Here is a 16,935-nt window from a genome sequence, read left to right as displayed (position 1 = left end):
GGGGGGGGGGGGGCACCTGGATTCCTCCTGGATGGGGCTGGGGGGAGCTGGGGGGGGTGTGTGGGGAGTTTAAAGGGGGGGGCTCTGTGTTCCCATCCTCAACCCTGACCCCCCTTTCCCCCAGAGACCCAGTTCCGTCTGTCCATCCTGGAGCGCCTGGAGCAGCTGGAGACACGGCTGGGGGCCCTGCCCCCCCCTGCACCCCTCCCTCCCCCACGGGGGGCCCCCTCCGATCCCCCCCCGGAGCAGGTGAGCCCCTCCCCAACACCTGGGGTCCCTCACGGCCCCTGGAGACCCTTAGGGTCCCCTTGTGTCCCCTGCTGTCCCCTGTGTTCTTCTGTGTCCCAAGTGTCCCCTGATGTCTTTGATACCCTCCTGTGTCCCCTGGTGCCCCCAGTGTCCCTTGGTGTCCTCAGATGTCCCCTGATGTCTCTGATATCCCCCCTGTCCCCTGATGTCCTCAGCGTCCCCTATCACACCCTGGTGTCCCCTGACATTCCACCGTATCTGCTGGAATCCCCTGGCGTCCCCTGGCGTTCTCTGATGCCCCTCACTACTTGGGTGTCCCTGAGCCCCTCCTGATGTCCCCAATGTCCCCTGCCATCCCCTGGTGCTCCCCATAGCCCCTGTTGCCCCCAGAGTCCCTTCCCCACACCCTGTGCCACCCTGCCCGTGTCCCCCGCTTGTCCCCTGACGTGTGTCCCCGGGGGCAGGGGCCGGGCTCGTCCTTCGAGGCGCGGGTGGTGGCCGTCTGCGAGGCCATGATGGCGCGGCCGGGCTGGCCGGGGACGTCGCCGGGGCCGTCGGTGCTGGCCCACGGGGCCACCTTCCGCGGGATGACGCTGCTGCACTTGGCGGCCGCCCAGGGCTACGCCGGCCTGGTGGAGGCCCTGCGGCGCTGGCGGTGAGCGGGGACGCCGGGGCCGGCTGGGGACGGGGGCTGGCGTGGGACGGGGACGGGGATCGCCCCAGGCCGTGTCCCCAGATAGAGGTGACCCCCAAGGCCGTGTCCCCGAGGGGGAGGTGACACCCACCCACATCCCCAAGGGGAGGTGACACCCGTCCCTGTCCCCTCCTGTCCCCGCAGGGCGCTGGCGGTCGACAGCCTGGAGCTGGAGCAGGAGATTGACCCCCTCAACGTGGACCATTTCTCCTGCACCCCGCTGGTGAGGAGACGGTGGGGACACTGGGGGCACGGAGGAGGCAGGGGGGACAGGATGGTGGCTCAGGCAGGGATGGTGGTATTAAGGGTGGCCCCTCGGGACAAGGGGCCCCTGGGGGTTATGGGGCCGCTGGTGACCGGTGCCACCGCGTCCCCAGATGTGGGCGTGTGCCCTGGGGCACCGGGAGGCGGCAGAGCGGCTGTGCCGCTGGGACCGGCGGGCGCTGGCCGTCCCTGACACCCTGGGGCGGCTGCCGCTGGCCCTGGCACGTGCCCGTGGCCACCTGGCCCTGGTGACCCGCCTGGAGGAGCTGCAGATGTCACCGGTGTCCCCGCGCTGTCACCTGCCCGGCCTGCGTGTCCCCTCCCCGCTCTCAGCCAGCCCCGACACAGGTACGGCCCCGGCACCGCGGCCCCTCCTTGGCATCGTGTCCCCTCCCTTTTCCCTGTTACTGTGCCTCCCTCTGTCCCCTGTCACCGTGCCCCTTTGTGTCCCCAGGTGTCCCTAAGTCCCCTCTCTGTGTGCCCTGTGCCCCGCTCTTGCGTTTCATGTCCATCCCTGTGTCTCCTGTCCTTCCGTGTCCCCTGTCCTCCCCAGCCCCTTTGTGTCCCCAGGTGTCCCCACAGCGCTCCCCAACCCCTCCCCAACCCCTGCGTGTCCTCTCAGGGCTGCAGCCCCCCCCCAACGTCCCCCCTGTCCCCAGGGCTGAGCACGGCCAGCAGCCTGTCGTCCCCGTCGGGACTCTCGGAGGGTCCCAGCTCCGTCCCGCTGCCCCCCGGCCCCCCCGGCCCCCCCGAGGACGAGAGCTGGGGGGTGGCCGTGCCCCCCAGCCCCCCCGAGGACGCCCTGGCCGCACCCACCGACATCCTGCAGGTAACGGGGACCCCCGAGGAGGGGGACACCCAGGGCTGGGGACCCCCCCAGAGCCCAGGACCCCTGGTGCCACGGGGTCCCGCTGTGCCCTGTGCCCCCAGGCCGAGGTGGTGACGCTGGCACGACAGATCATCGAGGCCACCCCCGAGCGCATCAAGCAGGAGGCTCCGGGGGGGCCGCCGGGGGCACTGGGAGCGCTGGGAGCGGCGGGGGGGCCGGCGGGGGGGCCGGCAGGGACCCCCGGGACCCCCGGGGGGCTCAGCGCTGCCATGGCCTGGCTCGCCACGTACCTGGAGAGCGTCGATCGTCCCCCGGCGCCCCCCCACAGGTACCCCCGGGGGTGGGGGGGTGTCCCTGGGACTTGTGGCACCCTGATATACCCACGGGGGGGGTCTTCTGTGTCCCGGAGCACCCCAGTGTCAGTGGGGGGGTCACCCACATCCAGCAGCACCCCAGGATGCTCTGGGAGGGACCTCTCATGGCCTGGGACACCCCAGTGTTCCATTGGGAGGGTTCCCTGGGTCTTTGGACACCCCAATGTCCTCGGGGGGAGGGTCCCTTACATCCTATGACATCCCAGTGTCCCCATGGTGGGGGGGTCTCCCACATCCTGCAACACTCCAATATCCCACTGGGGGGTATGTCCTGGATCCTGGGACACCCCAATATTCTCACGGGGAGGTTCCCCATGCTCTGTGACACCAAATATCTCCCTGGGTGTGGGGGGGTGTCTCTCACATCCTCTGCCCCCCCAGTATCCCCATGGGAGGGTGCCAGGCCTCCTCCCTGACCCCCTCTGTGTCCTGTGTCCCCCCCAGGGCAGAGGCTGCCCCGCGGGGGTCCCCGGGGGTCCCTGAGCGGCCGCCCCCCCCGTCGGCCGTGGGCTGGGCCGAGTTCCTGAACGCCTCGGGGGGGGCGAGGGGCGAGGGGGGGGCCGTGGCCCTGCTCACCCTCAGCGACCAGGAGCAGCACGAGCTCTACGAGGCCGCGCGCCTCGTCCAGGGCGCCTTCCGCAAGTACCGGGTGTGTAACCCCCCCCCCCCCCCCCCCGAGCCCCCAGGGCCCTCCCAGCCACTCCCCCTGGCCACGCTGACCCCCCTTTGCCCCCCAGGGCCGGAGGCTGAAGGAGCAGCAGGAGCTGGCGGCCGCCGTCATCCAGCGCTGCTACCGCAAGTACAAGCAGGTACCGAGGTGTGGGGGGACCCCAAAACCCCCATGGGCCCCCCTGGGCACCGCCCCGGTCCCCCAGAGCCCCCCTAACCCTCTCTCTCTGCCCCACAAGCTGACCTGGATTGCTCTGAAGGTAACAGGGTTGGAGTGGGGGCCCCCAGTTTGGGGGACCATCTTGGGGGGCTCCAGACGCCTGGGTCCTCTCAGCCTTGAGGGGTGTACGGTGTTGGGGGGACCTCAGGGTGGGGGTACCTGGATGTTGGGAGAGCACCTGGACATTAGGGTCCTTGTCTGGGGGCCCTGTGACAACGGGGTGACACCGGGGTCCCTGTTTGGGGGTGCTGTGACATTGAGATCTGTCTGGGGTGCTGTGACACCGGGATGACACAGGTCCCTGACTGGGGTGCTGTGACACTGAGGTGACATTGGGGTCCCTGTGCGGGGTGCCGTGACCCCGGGGTGCCCCGCGGGTGCTGAGGGCTGTCCTGTGTCCCCCCCAGTTTGCCCTGTTCCAGCGGATGACGCAGGCCGCCATCCTGATCCAGAGCAAGTTCCGGAGCTACGCGGAGCAGAAGCGGTTCCAGCGGCGCCGGCGCGCGGCCGTGCTCATCCAGCAGCGCTTCCGCAGCCTCCGGCAGCACCGGTGGGGACGCTCGGGGGGCCGGGGGGGACTGGGGGACACTGGTGACACTGGGGGCACTGGGGACTGGGGTGTTGGTGTCTGGGGACACCAGGCACTGGGGACAGAGGGGTCCTCACCCTCCTCTCCCTTTTTCCCCAGGAGCACCTTCCTCACCCTCAAGCAGGACCAGGCGGCCCGGAAGATCATGAGGTTCCTGCGGCGCTGCCGCCACCGGTGCGGGAACGTGGGGGGGATGTCTAGGGGGACACCTGGGGGGACACAGGGACATGGAGTGGGAGGACATGGGGCTGAGGGGTGTCACACGGGTGTGGGTGGAGACAGGTGACACTCTGGGGAGCTTGGGGAGAGGTGACACTGTGGGGGAGACCCTCAGCAGAGCCTGACTCCCCCCCAACTCACGTTCCCTTCCCCAGGATGGAGGAGCTGAAGCAGAACAAGGAGGTGGACAGTTTACAGACGCGGGGCCTGGCCTCGTGACCCCCCCACGGGGGACCCAGGCATCGGGGGGGCTCCACCCCCCCCCACCACAGGGGACCCAGGCAACAGGGGGGCCCCCTCCCCGGCCCCCCCCCCAGGCTTTGCCGAGTGTCCGGGTCCCCCAGGGGACCCGTGGGGAGGGGAAGGGGGGGGCAGAGCCATCCCACGCCCCTCCTCACATGCCCCTGTCCCTGCCCCGCATGCCCCACTCCCTCTCCCCCCCCAGCCCCGTGTGGGCTGTTTGTACAAAGTTCCATTAAAAACCGAGGAAGCGGGAAAAAAAGACCTGATACGTGTGTGTGCGTGCGGGGGGGACACGGGCCGGGGGGGCACTGGGAGGACATGGGGGGGGGGAATGCGGGGGCCTCGCCGGTGCCCTTTTAAAGGCAGGCCACGCCCCTTCTGAGAAGGCCCCGCCCCTTCACGAGGACGCCTCGCCCTTCCCCGAGGCCACGCCCCCCGCGGTGACGCAGCACGCCGGGGGCGTGGCCCGCCGCCCCGTCGCAAGATGGCGGAGCTGGATCTGCTGGGCTCCATCCTGAGCTCCATGGAGCGGCCGCCCGCGGCAGCCGACGGCGAGACGCGGCGCCGGGCGCGGGGTCAGTGGGGCCGGGGGGGCGCGGAGGCACCGGGAGGACCGAGCGAGAGGGGCGGGAAGCGGCGGCTGCGGCGGGAGGTGGCGGAGGGGGGGGGGGAGAAGAGGGCGGCGCGTCCCGGCCCTTCGCCCTCACCCCCCCCACCGACATCCGCGCTCACGCGTGGCCACGCCCCCCGCGGGGATGGCTCCGCTCCCTCGCTCCACTGATTGGCTGGGGCGCCCACGAGGCCACGCCCTTTAGCCGGACACTGCTGTGGTGCTGGCCCCGCCCTCGGCCCCGCCCCTGCCCAGGTCCCGCCCCCAGACCCATCGAGAGCCGCCCCCGGAGGGTCCTGGGGGGGTCTTGTGGAATCCCGGGCGTCCTGACCCCCCCTCCGTGTCCCCCAGAACAAGCCGCTCGCGTGAAGAAGCTGCAGGAGCAGGAGAAGCGCCAGAAAGTCGAGTTCAGGAAGAGGGTGAGTTCCCCCCCAGCCTCCGCGGGCACCTGAGTGCCCCCCCAATGCCTGGGCCCTCCCCGACCGCCCGTGTCCTTCCCAGATGGAGCAGGAGGTGTCCCAATTCATCCAGGCCAGTGGGGAGCCCCGGCGCCGCTTCCAGCCCATGAACAAGATCGAGAGGAGCATCCTGTGAGGGGGCACTGGTGGCACTGGGAGGGCAGTGGGTGGGGCACTGGTGGCACTGGGAGGGCAGTGGGAGGCTGCTTTGGACACTGAGGGGGCAATAGGGTGATACTCTGTGCACTGGGAGAACACTGGGGCCACTGAGGGGGTACTGGGGACCCTGGGGACATGGGAGTGGGGGGACCACTTGGGAGGATACTGGGAACACTGGGGGGATGTGGGGGGCACTGCAGGGCAATACTGGGAATGCTGGTGGACAGTGGGGACGTGGGGGCAGGACAGAAGCAGCCCCGGGTGGCAGCTCCATGCTGGGGCAGTCGGGGACCCTCAAGGGGAAGGGACAGCTGGGGACATGTCCTGTGTTCTCCAGGCACGACGTGGCTGAGGTGGCCGGTCTGACGTCCTTCTCCTTCGGGGACGACGAGGACAGTCGTTATGTCATGGTGTTCAAAAAGGTGGGGATGGGGGGACACCTGCCAGTGTCCCCAGGAGTTCTGGGAACGGGGGGGACATGGAGGGAGGCGGGAGGGGGGGGACCCAGGGTGACATCTTAGGTGTCCCCAGGGACACGAGGGGAGGTGGGAGGAGGGGGCACACGGGGTGACGCTGTGGGTGTCCCCAGGAGTTCGCACCGTCGGACGAGGAGCTGGACGCGTATCGGCGGGGGGAGGAGTGGGACCCGGCCCTGGCTGAGGAGCGACGCCGCCTCCGGGTAGGCGGGGCTTAGAGCACACAGGCGGGGCTTAGTGACATGGGGCGGGGCTTAAAAGGGCAGGGGTGAGGCTGGTCTTGGCCGGAGGGGTGTGGTTTGAGCGGACACCGGGGGTGTGGCCCATGGGGGTGTGTTGGGGTTAGGCCCCGCCCAGGGCCCCTCCCCTTGCTTTGAGTGGGTGGGGTTTGTTGTAAAAGGGGGTGGGGTCATGTGCTGATGCCCCTCCCTCAGGAGTTGGCGGCGCAGCAGGAGGAGGCGGAGCTTGAGCGCGGCGCTGCCCCCCCCGGCCCCCCAAACGACTACAAGGACAAATACCGGCACCTGATTGGCTCCGACGCCGCCAAAGCCGCCGCCCGCACCATGGAGGCCAACAAGGCCTATGGGTGTGGTGAGTGGGGGCTCTGGGGGGGGGGTCCTGGGGGGCCACAACACCAAGGAAGGAGTGGGGGTGTCCTGGGGGAGCTCTTGGGTGGCCCCCAAAACCTTGGGCTCCCTGTGGGGGTCTGTGGGGATCCTGGGGGCTCCCGGTGGATGCCCCTCTGACCTTCCCTTGCCCCCCCAGTGCCGGTGGCCAACAAGCGGGACACGCGCTCCATCGAGGAGGCCATGAACGAGATCCGGGCCAAGAAGCGGCTGCGGCAGGCGGAGGACGAGGGGGGGGCCGGGGGGGGGCCCGGGGGGGCCCCGGGGGGGAGGGGGGGGTGGGGAGGGGGGGCTGCACCCCTGGGGGGTATTTAACAGTGGGGGAGAATGACGGTGACACACGAGAGCGGTGATAAAGCGCTTCAGCTCCTGGCAGGGTCCCCGTGTCTGTTCTGGGGGGGCACCCCCATTTCCTGGGGGGTGGTGTGGGGGGTGTGTTTGTGTTTGTTTGTGTTCCCCCCTCCCAAACCAAACAAACAATGGGTTGGGGACTCGTGGTGCTTCAGAGTTTATTGAGGGAGGTGGGGGAGCGACCCCTGGGAGGGGGGTCAGGCTGGGTTTGTTACCCCTCCCCCTCCTACTTGGCTTTGGGGTTCCTGAACTTGCGCCCCGCGAACTTGGCCTTGTCCCCCAGCGCCTCCTCGATCCTGGGGGTCAGTGAGGGGACATGGGGTCAAAGGGGGTGACCCAGAGGTTGGGGGTGGGACGTGGTGGACACACAGGGACAAGGACACTCTGGGCAGGGTACAGGGGGATGGGCTTGGGGACCCCCCAACTCCCCCCGGGGCCTCCCCCCAGCTCCCTGTGGGGGATATGAGGACACAGGGTGGGAGGATGAACATTTGGGAACAAGGATGGGGAGACACAGAGATTTGGGGCTGCCTCACCTCATCAGCTGGTTGTACTTGGCCAAGCGCTCGGAGCGACAGGGAGCTCCCGTCTTGATCTGGGGAGACAGAGGGGACATTGGGGGGTGTTGGGGGACACGGGGGGTGACAGGAGACGAGGGGACTCACCTGGCCCGTGCACAGCCCCACCACGAGGTCAGCGATGAAGGTGTCCTCGGTCTCGCCCGAGCGGTGACTCACCATCACCCCCCAGCCGTGGCTCTGGGCCAGTTTGCACCTGGGGAGGGGACACGAGAGGGGACCTGAGCTCGCACGGGGGTCGTGCACAGGGAGCTCAAGGGGCTGCACACAAAGGCTTTGCACAAGGACTCACACCTGGGTGGGTGCAGGGAGGGGGTTTGCACGGGGATTTCTACAGGGATTTGCACAGGGATTCACACCTGGATGGACTTTGTGACGGGGGTGTTGCACGGGGGGGTCACACGAGGACTCACACCTGGATGGGCTCGGTGGCAGGGATTTGCACAAGGATCCACAGGAGGACTCACATCTGGATTGACTCAGGGGTGGGGATGTTACGCAGGGATTTGCACAAGGGGTCACAGGGGGTCTTACACCTGGATGGACTCGGTGACAGGGGTGTTACGTGGGGGTTTGCTCAAGGATTCTCCGGGGGACTCACGCCTGGATGGACTCGGTGACGGAGCCGATCTGGTTGACCTTGAGCAGGAGGCAGTTACACGCCTTCACCTCGGCCGCCCGCGCGATGCGCTTGGGGTTGGTCACCGTCAGGTCATCGCCTACCACCTGGATGTCCACCTGTGTCAGGAAGCTCTTCCAGCCCTCCCAGTCGTCCTGGTCAAAGGGGTCCTCGATTGACACCACTGCAGGGAAACAGCCACCAGTCTGCACCAGTATGGTCCAGTCACCTCTGGTGGTTGGGAGAGGGACAGCGACCACCCTGTGGCCCCAGGCACAGCCCTGTATGAGCCATCAGAGTCCCCACCTGCCTTCCCAGTGCCTTCCACTCCCTCCTAGTGTCCTCCCAGTCCCTTCCAGTCCATCCCAGTACCTTGTCAGTGCCTCCCAGTCCCTCTTGGTGTCCCCCCAGTCCCTCCCAGTGTCTCCCTGTGCTTGCCAGTGCCCTCCCAGTTTCATGCCAGTGCTCACCGGGGTAGTCCTTGATGAAGCTCTTGTAGAGCTGCCCCAGCTGCTCCCCAGTGATGAGGCGCTTGGGGTCTGGGGGTGATTTGAAGTCCAGGTCGTACTTGCCCTCCCGGCAGAACTCAGAGGCCGCCACATCCATCCCGATGACCACCTTGTCTGGGTACCCAGCCTGGCCAATGGCCGCTTTCAGCAGCTCCAGAGCTGGAGGGACCTCACTCAGCACCGGCCACAGGGTGGGGGGAGAGACCCGACCCCCCCCAGACCCCCAATTACCCCCTGAACCTGCACCCCAGGGGGGACAGACACAGGAGTCTGGGCTCAAATCCCCCCACAGGGTCTCCAAAATCCATCCACAGAGATTCTCAATGCTGACCCTTGACCGAGGGGACTTGGACCCCATGGCCCCCTCAGGGCCCCTCCCCCCAAAGCCAGATGGACCCGGTGCCCCCCCCTGCCCTTTCCTGCCCCTCCCCCACTGCCCCATGACCTTTCTCCAGTTACCACTAATTCAGGATGTGACCCCGAAACCCAACCCCGGGGGTGGGAGGGAGGGTCTATAAATAGCTCCAAGCCCCCAGCCCAAGGGGTGGGGGAGCACCCAGGCCCTCTGGGGGGCACCCAAGTGTTCCGGGGGCCCCCACCTTCATTGTTCTCCAGGATGTTTGGGGCAAAGCCGCCCTCGTCGCCCACGTTGGTGGCGTCTTTGCCGTACTTGGCCTTGATGACGGCCTTGAGGCTGTGATAGACCTCGGCGCCGATGCGCACGGCCTCGCGGAACGTCGCGGCGCCCACCGGCAGCACCATGAACTCCTGCATGGCCAGCTTGTTCCCCGCGTGAGAGCCCCCATTGATCACGTTGAAGGCCTGGCCGGGGGGGGGCCAATGAGTCCAAAGAGCCCCCCAAGACTCAACTTTGCCCTAAGGGCTTGACAACCCCCTTAAAGACCCAACCAGGTCCCCCAAAGTTCCAATGTCCGCCCAAAGACCCCATGAACCCCAAGACTCAACTCCCCCAAGACCCAACCAGGTCCCCCAGTACCCAAAGACCCTCCCCAAAGACTCAAAGACCCCCAAAGAACCAATAAATCAAACAATATCCACAAACACAACCAGGTCCCACCAAACCCAACCAACACCCCCCCAAAACCTTGGTGGGATGCCCCAAAATCCTCCTCAAACATCCACCAACCCCTCCCCAAGACCCATTTGTGCCCCTATAAATCCCCCACTGTGCCCCCAGTCCCTCCTGCTCCTCTGGGGTGCTCCAGGGTACCGGCACGGGCAGGATGAGCTCAGTGTTGCCAGCCAGGTTGGCGATGTGCTGGTACAGGGGGATCCCCTTCTCAGCTGCCCCGGCCTTGCAGACGGCCAGTGACACCCCCAGGATGGCATTGGCCCCGAATTTAGCTGAGGGACGGGAAGGAAGGGCTGAGTTTGAGGGGTCTCAGGGTCCGGGGAAAGGTGGGGGTTGAGGGGAGCTCACATTTGTTCTCGGTGCCGTCCATCTCGATCATGAGCTTGTCGATCTTCTCCTGCTCCACCACACTGAGTTTCTGGGGGATGGGGGGAGGTGTCAGCCTCCCACCTGCCCCACAAGTGCCCCCCAATCCTCCCTCGCCCCTCTCCTCCCCCACACGTACCTTCTCCACCAGAGCTGGGCCCAGAGTCTTGTTGATGTGCTCCACGGCCTTCAGCACCCCTGGGGGGTCGGGGCAGGGGGTGTGACCTCTGACCTTGGGGGTCACCCCCTCCCACCAAACACATGGGGGGTGGGGGGTTGGGAGGGGACTGACGGGGGAGGGATTGGGGGGGTTGTTGTGTCTTCGGGGCACTGAGATGGGTCTTGGGGGAGGTTTAGGGGATGCAGTTGGGTCTTGGGGGGTTGTTGGGTCATTGGGGGGGAGTGCCCTGGTTGGGTCTTGGGGGACCCATTTGAGTCCTGGCAGCTCTTGAAGGACCCAGGTGGCTCTCGGGGGTGTTGTAGAATCTTGAGGGGTCTGGTTGGACCACTGGGGGGTCATTGGGGGAGTCGTTGGCTCTTGGGGGACCCAGTTGGGTTTTCAGGGACCTTGTTGGGGTCTGCAGGGTTTTGGGGGCCCCTGATTGGTTTTTGGGGTCCTTGGCTGTGCCTACTTCCCCCCTCTCCTCCTCAGGTCCAACCTTTGCCCAGGTAGCGACTCTTATCCCCATCCCGGAGCTCCAGGGCCTCGTGGATCCCGGTGGAGGCTCCACTGGGAACTGCCGCCCGGAACCGTCCTGGGGGAGCAGGGGACAGTCAACCCCCAGCCTGGGCCCCCCCCATGTCCCCAGCACCCCTTTATCTTCCCTCCACATCCCACCACAACCCTGAAGTTCCTCCAAGTCCCCCCACAGCCTCCCAACCCCCATGTCACGCCCCCGCCCCCTCTCCGTACCCTTGGCCGTGTACAGATCCACCTCCACCGTGGGATTCCCGCGGGAATCCAGGATCTCCCGGGCCACGATCTTCTGGATGGACATGGCTGCAGTGGAGGGGACCTGGGGGGCAAGGTCAAGGTCAGGGGGGTCCCGGCCTGACCCCAGACCCTGCAGACCCCTCCCCATCTCCCGGGGTAGCGACCCCCGTGTCCAGGTGCCCCGGAGGTGGCCCCACGCCCCCCCCATCCCACGGGGACCCCCAGTGTCCGGGTGTCCCTCAGATAGCCCCCCTCCCCCACCCTTCCTGCCCCCCAGAACACCCAGAGGGGTCCGGGGTGGGGGCCCCGCAGGGGGTTCCCAGGGGTCCGGGCTCCACTCACTGGGGTCTGCCTGTGCCTGAGATCTTCCCCTCCCCCACGGGGGTCCCCCGGGACTATTTATCCTCCTCCCCTCGCCCCTCCCCCCCGAAGGGACCGCGGCCAAGTTCGGCCCCGGGGGGGGCCCCGAGTGTCCGGGGCTGGTGGCACTTGACGATGGTCCCTGGGTGTGTGACCACCCCCCCCCCCACCTTTGGGGCTATTTTTATCCCTCCCCAAAGGTCACGGTAACACAACCCCCCCGGGGGGGGCTGGAGCGCCTTCTGGCGGCTCTGGGGGGAACAGCACCGGCCAAATGCGGGGGGGGGAATTGGGGGCGCAGGATTTTTGGGGGTCCAGACGGGCCGGGGGGGGGGAAACTCAGCACCTCTGGGCCCCCAGGGGTGGGGGAGCGGGGACTGAGCCCCATGGGCCCCACGGCGCGGGGGAGGGGCGGCGGCTCTGACCACTTCCCGGGGAAGTTCTCACCGGGGGGAGGAAGGGTCCGGGTCGGTTTTTTGGAAGGGAACGGGCACCCCCAGCCGCCCCCTCCCCCCTCCCCGGCTCTGGGGGTCAATGCCCCCTCCACCCCCCCCGGGGTGGGATCCCGGCCGCCGCCGTCCCCCCCCAACCCCCCCCGCAGCCGCGTGTCCCCTCCCCCCACCCGGGGCAGGAAGTGAAACCGCCGTCCCCTCCCCCCCCCCGGAAAGTCCCGCCCGGGGCTGAGTCAAACCGCGACCCGCGGGGGGAGGGGCGGGGTTCCCGCACCCCCAGACCCGCACTGGGCTCCCAAGCCCCCCCAGCCACCCCCGTCCGTGGGGGCACGTGGGGCCCAGCGCGGGGCGGGGGGAGGCGGGCGGGGGTCGCAATAACGTGTCGCGATAAGGGGTGTGTGTGTTTGTCTCAAAATACCCGGGGGGTCGCCGTGTGTGGGGGAGGGAGCGCAGTAACGGGGGCTTCGTTATAACGGGGGGGTGTCACTAAAACCGGGAGGTGTCGCGATATCGGAATAACGGAGGGGAGGAGGCGCAATAAGGAGGGGGGGGAGTCGAGATAATGAGGAGGGTCGGAATAACCTGGGGCGGGTGTCAGGATAATGGGGAGTCAGGAGGGGGTCGGGACAACGGGGAGATGCAATAATCGCGGGGTTCAGAATCACGAAGGGGGTTCGAAAAAGGTGTGGGAGTGTGTCGAAATAAGGTGGGGGTGGTCGAAATAAGATGGGGAGTGGGCGCAGTAAGGGGAGGGTTCCCAATAAACAGGAGGGGGCCACAGTGAGGGAGGGTGTGTGTCGCGACGACGGGGGAAGGGTCGCGATCAACCCCCCCATTCCCGCGCTCCGCGGCGCGCGCTGCCCGGGGGGGGCGTTTCCCGTAGGCCCCGCCCCCAGGCCCGCCCCGGCCCCGCCCCCCGCCGTGCCCTATGAAAACCCCCCGCGCGGCGCCGCCGCCGCTTCCCCTCGGCCGCCGCCGCGCCGCGCTCGCATCGCGCAGGCGCCGCCGCACGCGGATAAAACCCCGCCCCTTCCCGCGGCGAAGCCCCGCCCCCCGCGCGGAAGGCCCCGCCCCCCGCGCCCCGCCCCGCCCGCCCGCCGCCGCCATGAGCGGGTGGGCGCCCTACGTGGAGACGCTGCTGGCGGACGGCACCTGCCAGGACGCCGCGATCGTCGGGTACCGCGACACCCCCGCCGTCTGGGCCGCCGCCCCCGGCAAGACCTTCGCCAACATCACGGTGAGAGCCCGGGAGCGGCGGGCGCGGCGAGGGGGGGGGGGGGGTTGAGGCGTTTCCCGCCCAAGCGCGCGGAGGGCGGGGGGACCCTGCGGCCTCCGGGGGCGGGGCCAACCCCCCCCCACCCCCCCGCGACGGGCGCTGGGAGGGACAAAAAAGGGAGAAAAACGCGAAAGCGCCAGCGTGGAGCGCGGAGGGGGGGCGGGTGCTCAGTGCCGGGGGGGGAAACCTCCGCCCCTCAAACCCCTCTGCGGGCGTTTTGTGGGGGGGGTCGCAGGCGGGCGGGGAGGGGGGTTGGGCCGCGCACCACGTGGTTCGACCACCTCCCTGTCTCCCCCACAGCCCTTTTTCCCATCTGTTTTATTGGAGTCCCTTAACGGGATGGGGGGGGCGGTGGTGTCTCATGGGGGGCAGTGGACGGGGACCCCCCCCTTCACTTAAAAACCCTCTAAAAATGCGCGGAATGCGGCCACTTCCCGGTGGGGGAGGGGCGGTCGGGGCTTCCTGTGGGGGAGGGGCGGCGCGCGCGCACCCCCTTCCCCCCCTCCCCCCCTCCCCACTTCCCCCCACGGAAACGGGGGGAGGGGGGAAGTTTGGGGGAGCCCATGGGGGGGTTGGAAGGGGTTATTGGACGCCTCGTTTCCCCTTGGGGTCACGGGGGAGTTATGGGGGTCCCTGGACGCCTGGGCCACCCCTGGGGCTTTTGGGGGGTTCATGAGGGTTCACGGGTTTGGGGTGCGGGGGGATTATGGGGGTGCCCTGGGTTAAATCCAGGTCCTTGTAGGGTGGGTTAAGGGGTCCCCTATGGGGTCTCCAAGGGGATGTTTCTGGGCTCCCCGTGACCTGTTGTCCCCCGTGGAAGTGGTGACCCTGGAGGGTTCCGAGTGTCGGGGGGTCGTGGGAGGTCACAGGGGTCCCCTGGGGGGGTCATAGGTCACATGTGGGGTCTCTGGGGGAAGTCATGGGGGGGTCTCTGGACTCCTGGGTCCCTTATATGGTCATGGAGACAAGGTTATGGGAGTGCTCGGACATGCCAGTCCCTTATGAGGTCCCCGTTGGTTTTGGGGGTCTGGGGTCGGGTTCTTGGGGCTGTCCCCTGACCCTCGTGCCCACAGCCGGCGGAGGTGGCGGCGCTGGTGGGCCCCGAGCGGGGGCCGCTGCTGGTGCAGGGGCTGACACTGGGGGGGCTGCGCTGCTCCGTCATCCGGGACTCGCTGCTGGTGGAGGGCGAGCACAGCATGGACCTGCGCACCAAGGGGGCTGCCGGGGCGCCCACCTTCAACATCACGGCCGCCATCACCAACAAGAGTGAGTGAGGGACCCCTGTGACACCCCGTCACCCTGTGACACCCCCTGCCATCCCCTCCCCTGAACCCCCCCACCTTCAGCATCAGGGCCGCCATCACCAAGAGTGAGCGAGGGACCCCCTGAATCACCCCCTGGCACCCTCCATCTCCCCCGCCATCCCTCCCATGACCCTTCCTGCCATAACCAGCAAGAGCAAGGGACCTCCCTGTAACTGTCACCCTGTGTCACCTGTCACTCCCCCCCCGCCCCCTTCACCACCCCCCAAGCCCCCAGGTGCCCCCCACCTGTGCCCCCACCCCCCCACATCTACCCGGGTGGCCTCCAGGTCTCACAGGATCACGGTGTCACCCTCTGTCACACTGTGTCACCTCCTGACCGGTCCCTGTCACCCCCAATGACCCCAAACCTCCCCAGGTGCCCCCCATGTGTCTCGTGGCATCACTGTGTCACCCGGTGTCCCCTGCCAAAGCTCCCAAGTGGCCTCCACATGCCCCCCCATCACCTCATGTCACTCTGTGCCCTTTCCCCTCCAGCCCCACCCGTCCACGTCACCTGCTGCCCTCTCACCTGTGTCACCCCTGATCTGCTCCCTGTCACCTCTATCCTCTCCTCTGCTCCAGTTCCCCCCAAATCTCCCCTTGTCCACTCCTAGGATTCCTTCATCCCCCCTATTTCTACCTCCTCCTCCTCCCCTCCCATGCCCCTCCCCTCTGTCTGTGGAGGGGTGGGGTGTGATGGGGGTTTTGAGGAGGGTTATGGGGGGTGATGGGCTTTTTGGGGGAGGTTTTGGGCCCCCCCTTGACGCCCCTACCCCTGCAGCCATCGTGCTGGCCATGGGCAAGGAGGGCGTCCACGGCGGCTGCGTCAACAAGAAATGCTACGAGATGGCCAATCACCTGCGGCGCAGCCAGTACTGAGGGGGCTGTGGGGGACCCCCGGGGCCACCCGGGGGCCCCCCGGACCCCCAGGGACCAGCAGGAGCCGCCAGGGACCAGCAGGACCCCGTCCCCCACCCCCCTCTCACCTCCCCAGTCCCCGCTGCCGGCAGCAATAAAGTGCCCTTGTGGGGAGATGCTGTGGGGCTGGAATGTGTCGGGCAGGATTTGGGGGTGTGGGGCAGGGATTGGGGAACCCAATGTGTGGGGCAGAGCTGTGGGGTGTGGCTCTGCCATCCGCCCAGGGCAGGGGGAACCTTCCCAGACAGCCGGGTCCAAGGGTGCTGCGCCGCACCCCGAGGGGGCAAAGTCTGCGATGGGGCGGCAGTGACGCCCTGGCACCCGCCCTGGCACCCGCCCCACACCCTCCCAGACCCTCCAGAGGCAAAGTCGGGGGGTAAAGGCTTTATTGAGGGACTGCACCAGCAGCAGGGGGGTTCTGGGTGTCTGTGGGAGGGAAAGAAGGCAGTTGGGGGACACTTGGGGTTGGGGGACAAGGGGACACTGCGGGGTGGGGGGGCAGGCTGATGAGGGCCGGGGAGGGGATGTGGGGATGATGTGGGGGGCTGCTGTGGGGCAGAGGGGATCATGTGGGGTAGGGGGGATGTGGGGCAGGACTGGGCGTGCGGAAGCAGCTCCGGTGCCGTCCAGGCCTTATAAGGACAACGCGGCAGCTCCGGCACTTCCTGTTCCCCCCCCCAGTCTGACTCAGGGAGGGGAGGAGGGGCCCGGACGTGCCCCATGGAGGGAATTGGGGTGTCAGGGGTTGGTCCGTGAGGCAGAACTTCCCCGCCCCGGGGCATGGAGGGACCCAGGTGTTGATGTCCCCTATGTGCCATCCCTACCCCCACTTCCATGGGGCCAAAGCCCCTCATCACCCCGTCACTGTGCCACCAGTGGGGCTGGGGTGCCCTGTCACCTGTAAGATGGTGTAAGTGGGGCTCCCCTGTCCCCAGGTGACCCCCTCACCTCTGTCAGCTGTAGGACAGTGTCATCTGTGTCACCTCCGGTAATCTGCACCCTCGGGTGGCCACACCACCTCCCAGCACCTCAGGGGGACCACAAAATTGGATGGTTGTTGGAGGGAAGGGGCAGAGTTTTGGGGGAGATGAGAGCCCTGGAAAGCCCCGGGAAGGGCTTGGGATGTGGTACCTGACCAGTGACTCCCGGTTAGAACCAGTAACAGGAACTGGCAGGAGGTGCCATGGTGGGTAGTGGAGTTCAGAGTGCCACCAGTGCAGATTGAGGCACCTGAGACCATCTCTAGTGCCCCCCAGTATAACCAGACTGCCTCCCAGCGTGCCCAGAGTGCCACCCTGTATTCCCAGACTGCCTCCCAGCGTGCCCGGAGTGCCCCCCAGTATTCCCAGACTGCCTCCCGGAGTACCCCCCAGTATTCCCAGACTGCCTCTCAGTGTGCCCGTAGTGACTCCCAGTGTGCCCAGAGTGCCCCCAAGGGTACCCAGAGTGCCCCCTCGGGTGGCGGAATGTCCCCCAGTGTGCCCAGAATACCCCCC

General features: G+C 67.7%; 4 protein-coding genes across 4 annotated transcripts in view; 3 read left to right on the top strand and 1 right to left on the bottom strand.

The window, feature by feature from the left end:
- CAMTA2 (calmodulin binding transcription activator 2) overlaps positions 1-4,616 on the top strand; it is a 9,668-nt gene extending 5,052 nt beyond the window's left edge. Inside the window, 11 exon segments of the mRNA XM_027702849.1 lie at positions 125-249; positions 714-904; positions 1,088-1,166; positions 1,321-1,555; positions 1,867-2,036; positions 2,138-2,364; positions 2,855-3,059; positions 3,148-3,219; positions 3,707-3,849; positions 3,988-4,062; positions 4,263-4,616. Coding sequence (XP_027558650.1) covers positions 125-249; positions 714-904; positions 1,088-1,166; positions 1,321-1,555; positions 1,867-2,036; positions 2,138-2,364; positions 2,855-3,059; positions 3,148-3,219; positions 3,707-3,849; positions 3,988-4,062; positions 4,263-4,326 — 1,586 coding nt within the window. The 3' untranslated portion in view covers positions 4,327-4,616.
- A 176-nt stretch (positions 4,617-4,792) lies between these two features.
- On the top strand, positions 4,793-7,054 carry SPAG7 (sperm associated antigen 7). The gene is made up of 7 exons (XM_027702846.1): positions 4,793-4,925; positions 5,312-5,379; positions 5,462-5,550; positions 5,915-5,999; positions 6,167-6,256; positions 6,488-6,644; positions 6,819-7,054. The coding sequence occupies exons 1-7, from the start codon at positions 4,835-4,837 to the stop codon at positions 6,992-6,994; spliced, it is 756 nt and encodes a 251-aa protein (XP_027558647.1). The 5' UTR covers positions 4,793-4,834; the 3' UTR covers positions 6,995-7,054.
- Positions 7,055-7,171: 117 nt separating this feature from the next.
- LOC113977059 (beta-enolase) lies at positions 7,172-11,487 on the bottom strand. Its single transcript, XM_027702847.1, has 12 exons — positions 11,472-11,487; positions 11,109-11,211; positions 10,855-10,950; positions 10,335-10,393; positions 10,178-10,247; positions 9,968-10,101; positions 9,336-9,558; positions 8,698-8,895; positions 8,210-8,411; positions 7,696-7,804; positions 7,567-7,625; positions 7,172-7,326 (listed from the first exon to the last, which is right to left on the bottom strand). The coding sequence occupies exons 2-12, from the start codon at positions 11,191-11,193 to the stop codon at positions 7,257-7,259; spliced, it is 1,305 nt and encodes a 434-aa protein (XP_027558648.1). The 5' UTR covers positions 11,194-11,211; positions 11,472-11,487; the 3' UTR covers positions 7,172-7,256.
- A 1,513-nt stretch (positions 11,488-13,000) lies between these two features.
- On the top strand, positions 13,001-15,554 carry PFN1 (profilin 1). The gene is made up of 3 exons (XM_027702848.1): positions 13,001-13,178; positions 14,291-14,483; positions 15,303-15,554. Exons 1-3 carry the CDS (start codon positions 13,047-13,049, stop codon positions 15,398-15,400), a joined length of 423 nt encoding a protein of 140 aa, XP_027558649.1. The 5' UTR covers positions 13,001-13,046; the 3' UTR covers positions 15,401-15,554.
- Positions 15,555-16,935: the final 1,381 nt, after the last annotated feature.

This window comes from Neopelma chrysocephalum, unplaced genomic scaffold (assembly GCF_003984885.1).
Source record: "Neopelma chrysocephalum unplaced genomic scaffold, ASM398488v2 Primary Assembly neopelma1_199, whole genome shotgun sequence".
NCBI lineage: Eukaryota > Metazoa > Chordata > Aves > Passeriformes > Pipridae > Neopelma > Neopelma chrysocephalum.
The sequence above is the reverse complement of the archived record's forward strand: the minus strand, read 5'-3'. Positions and strand labels throughout refer to the sequence as shown.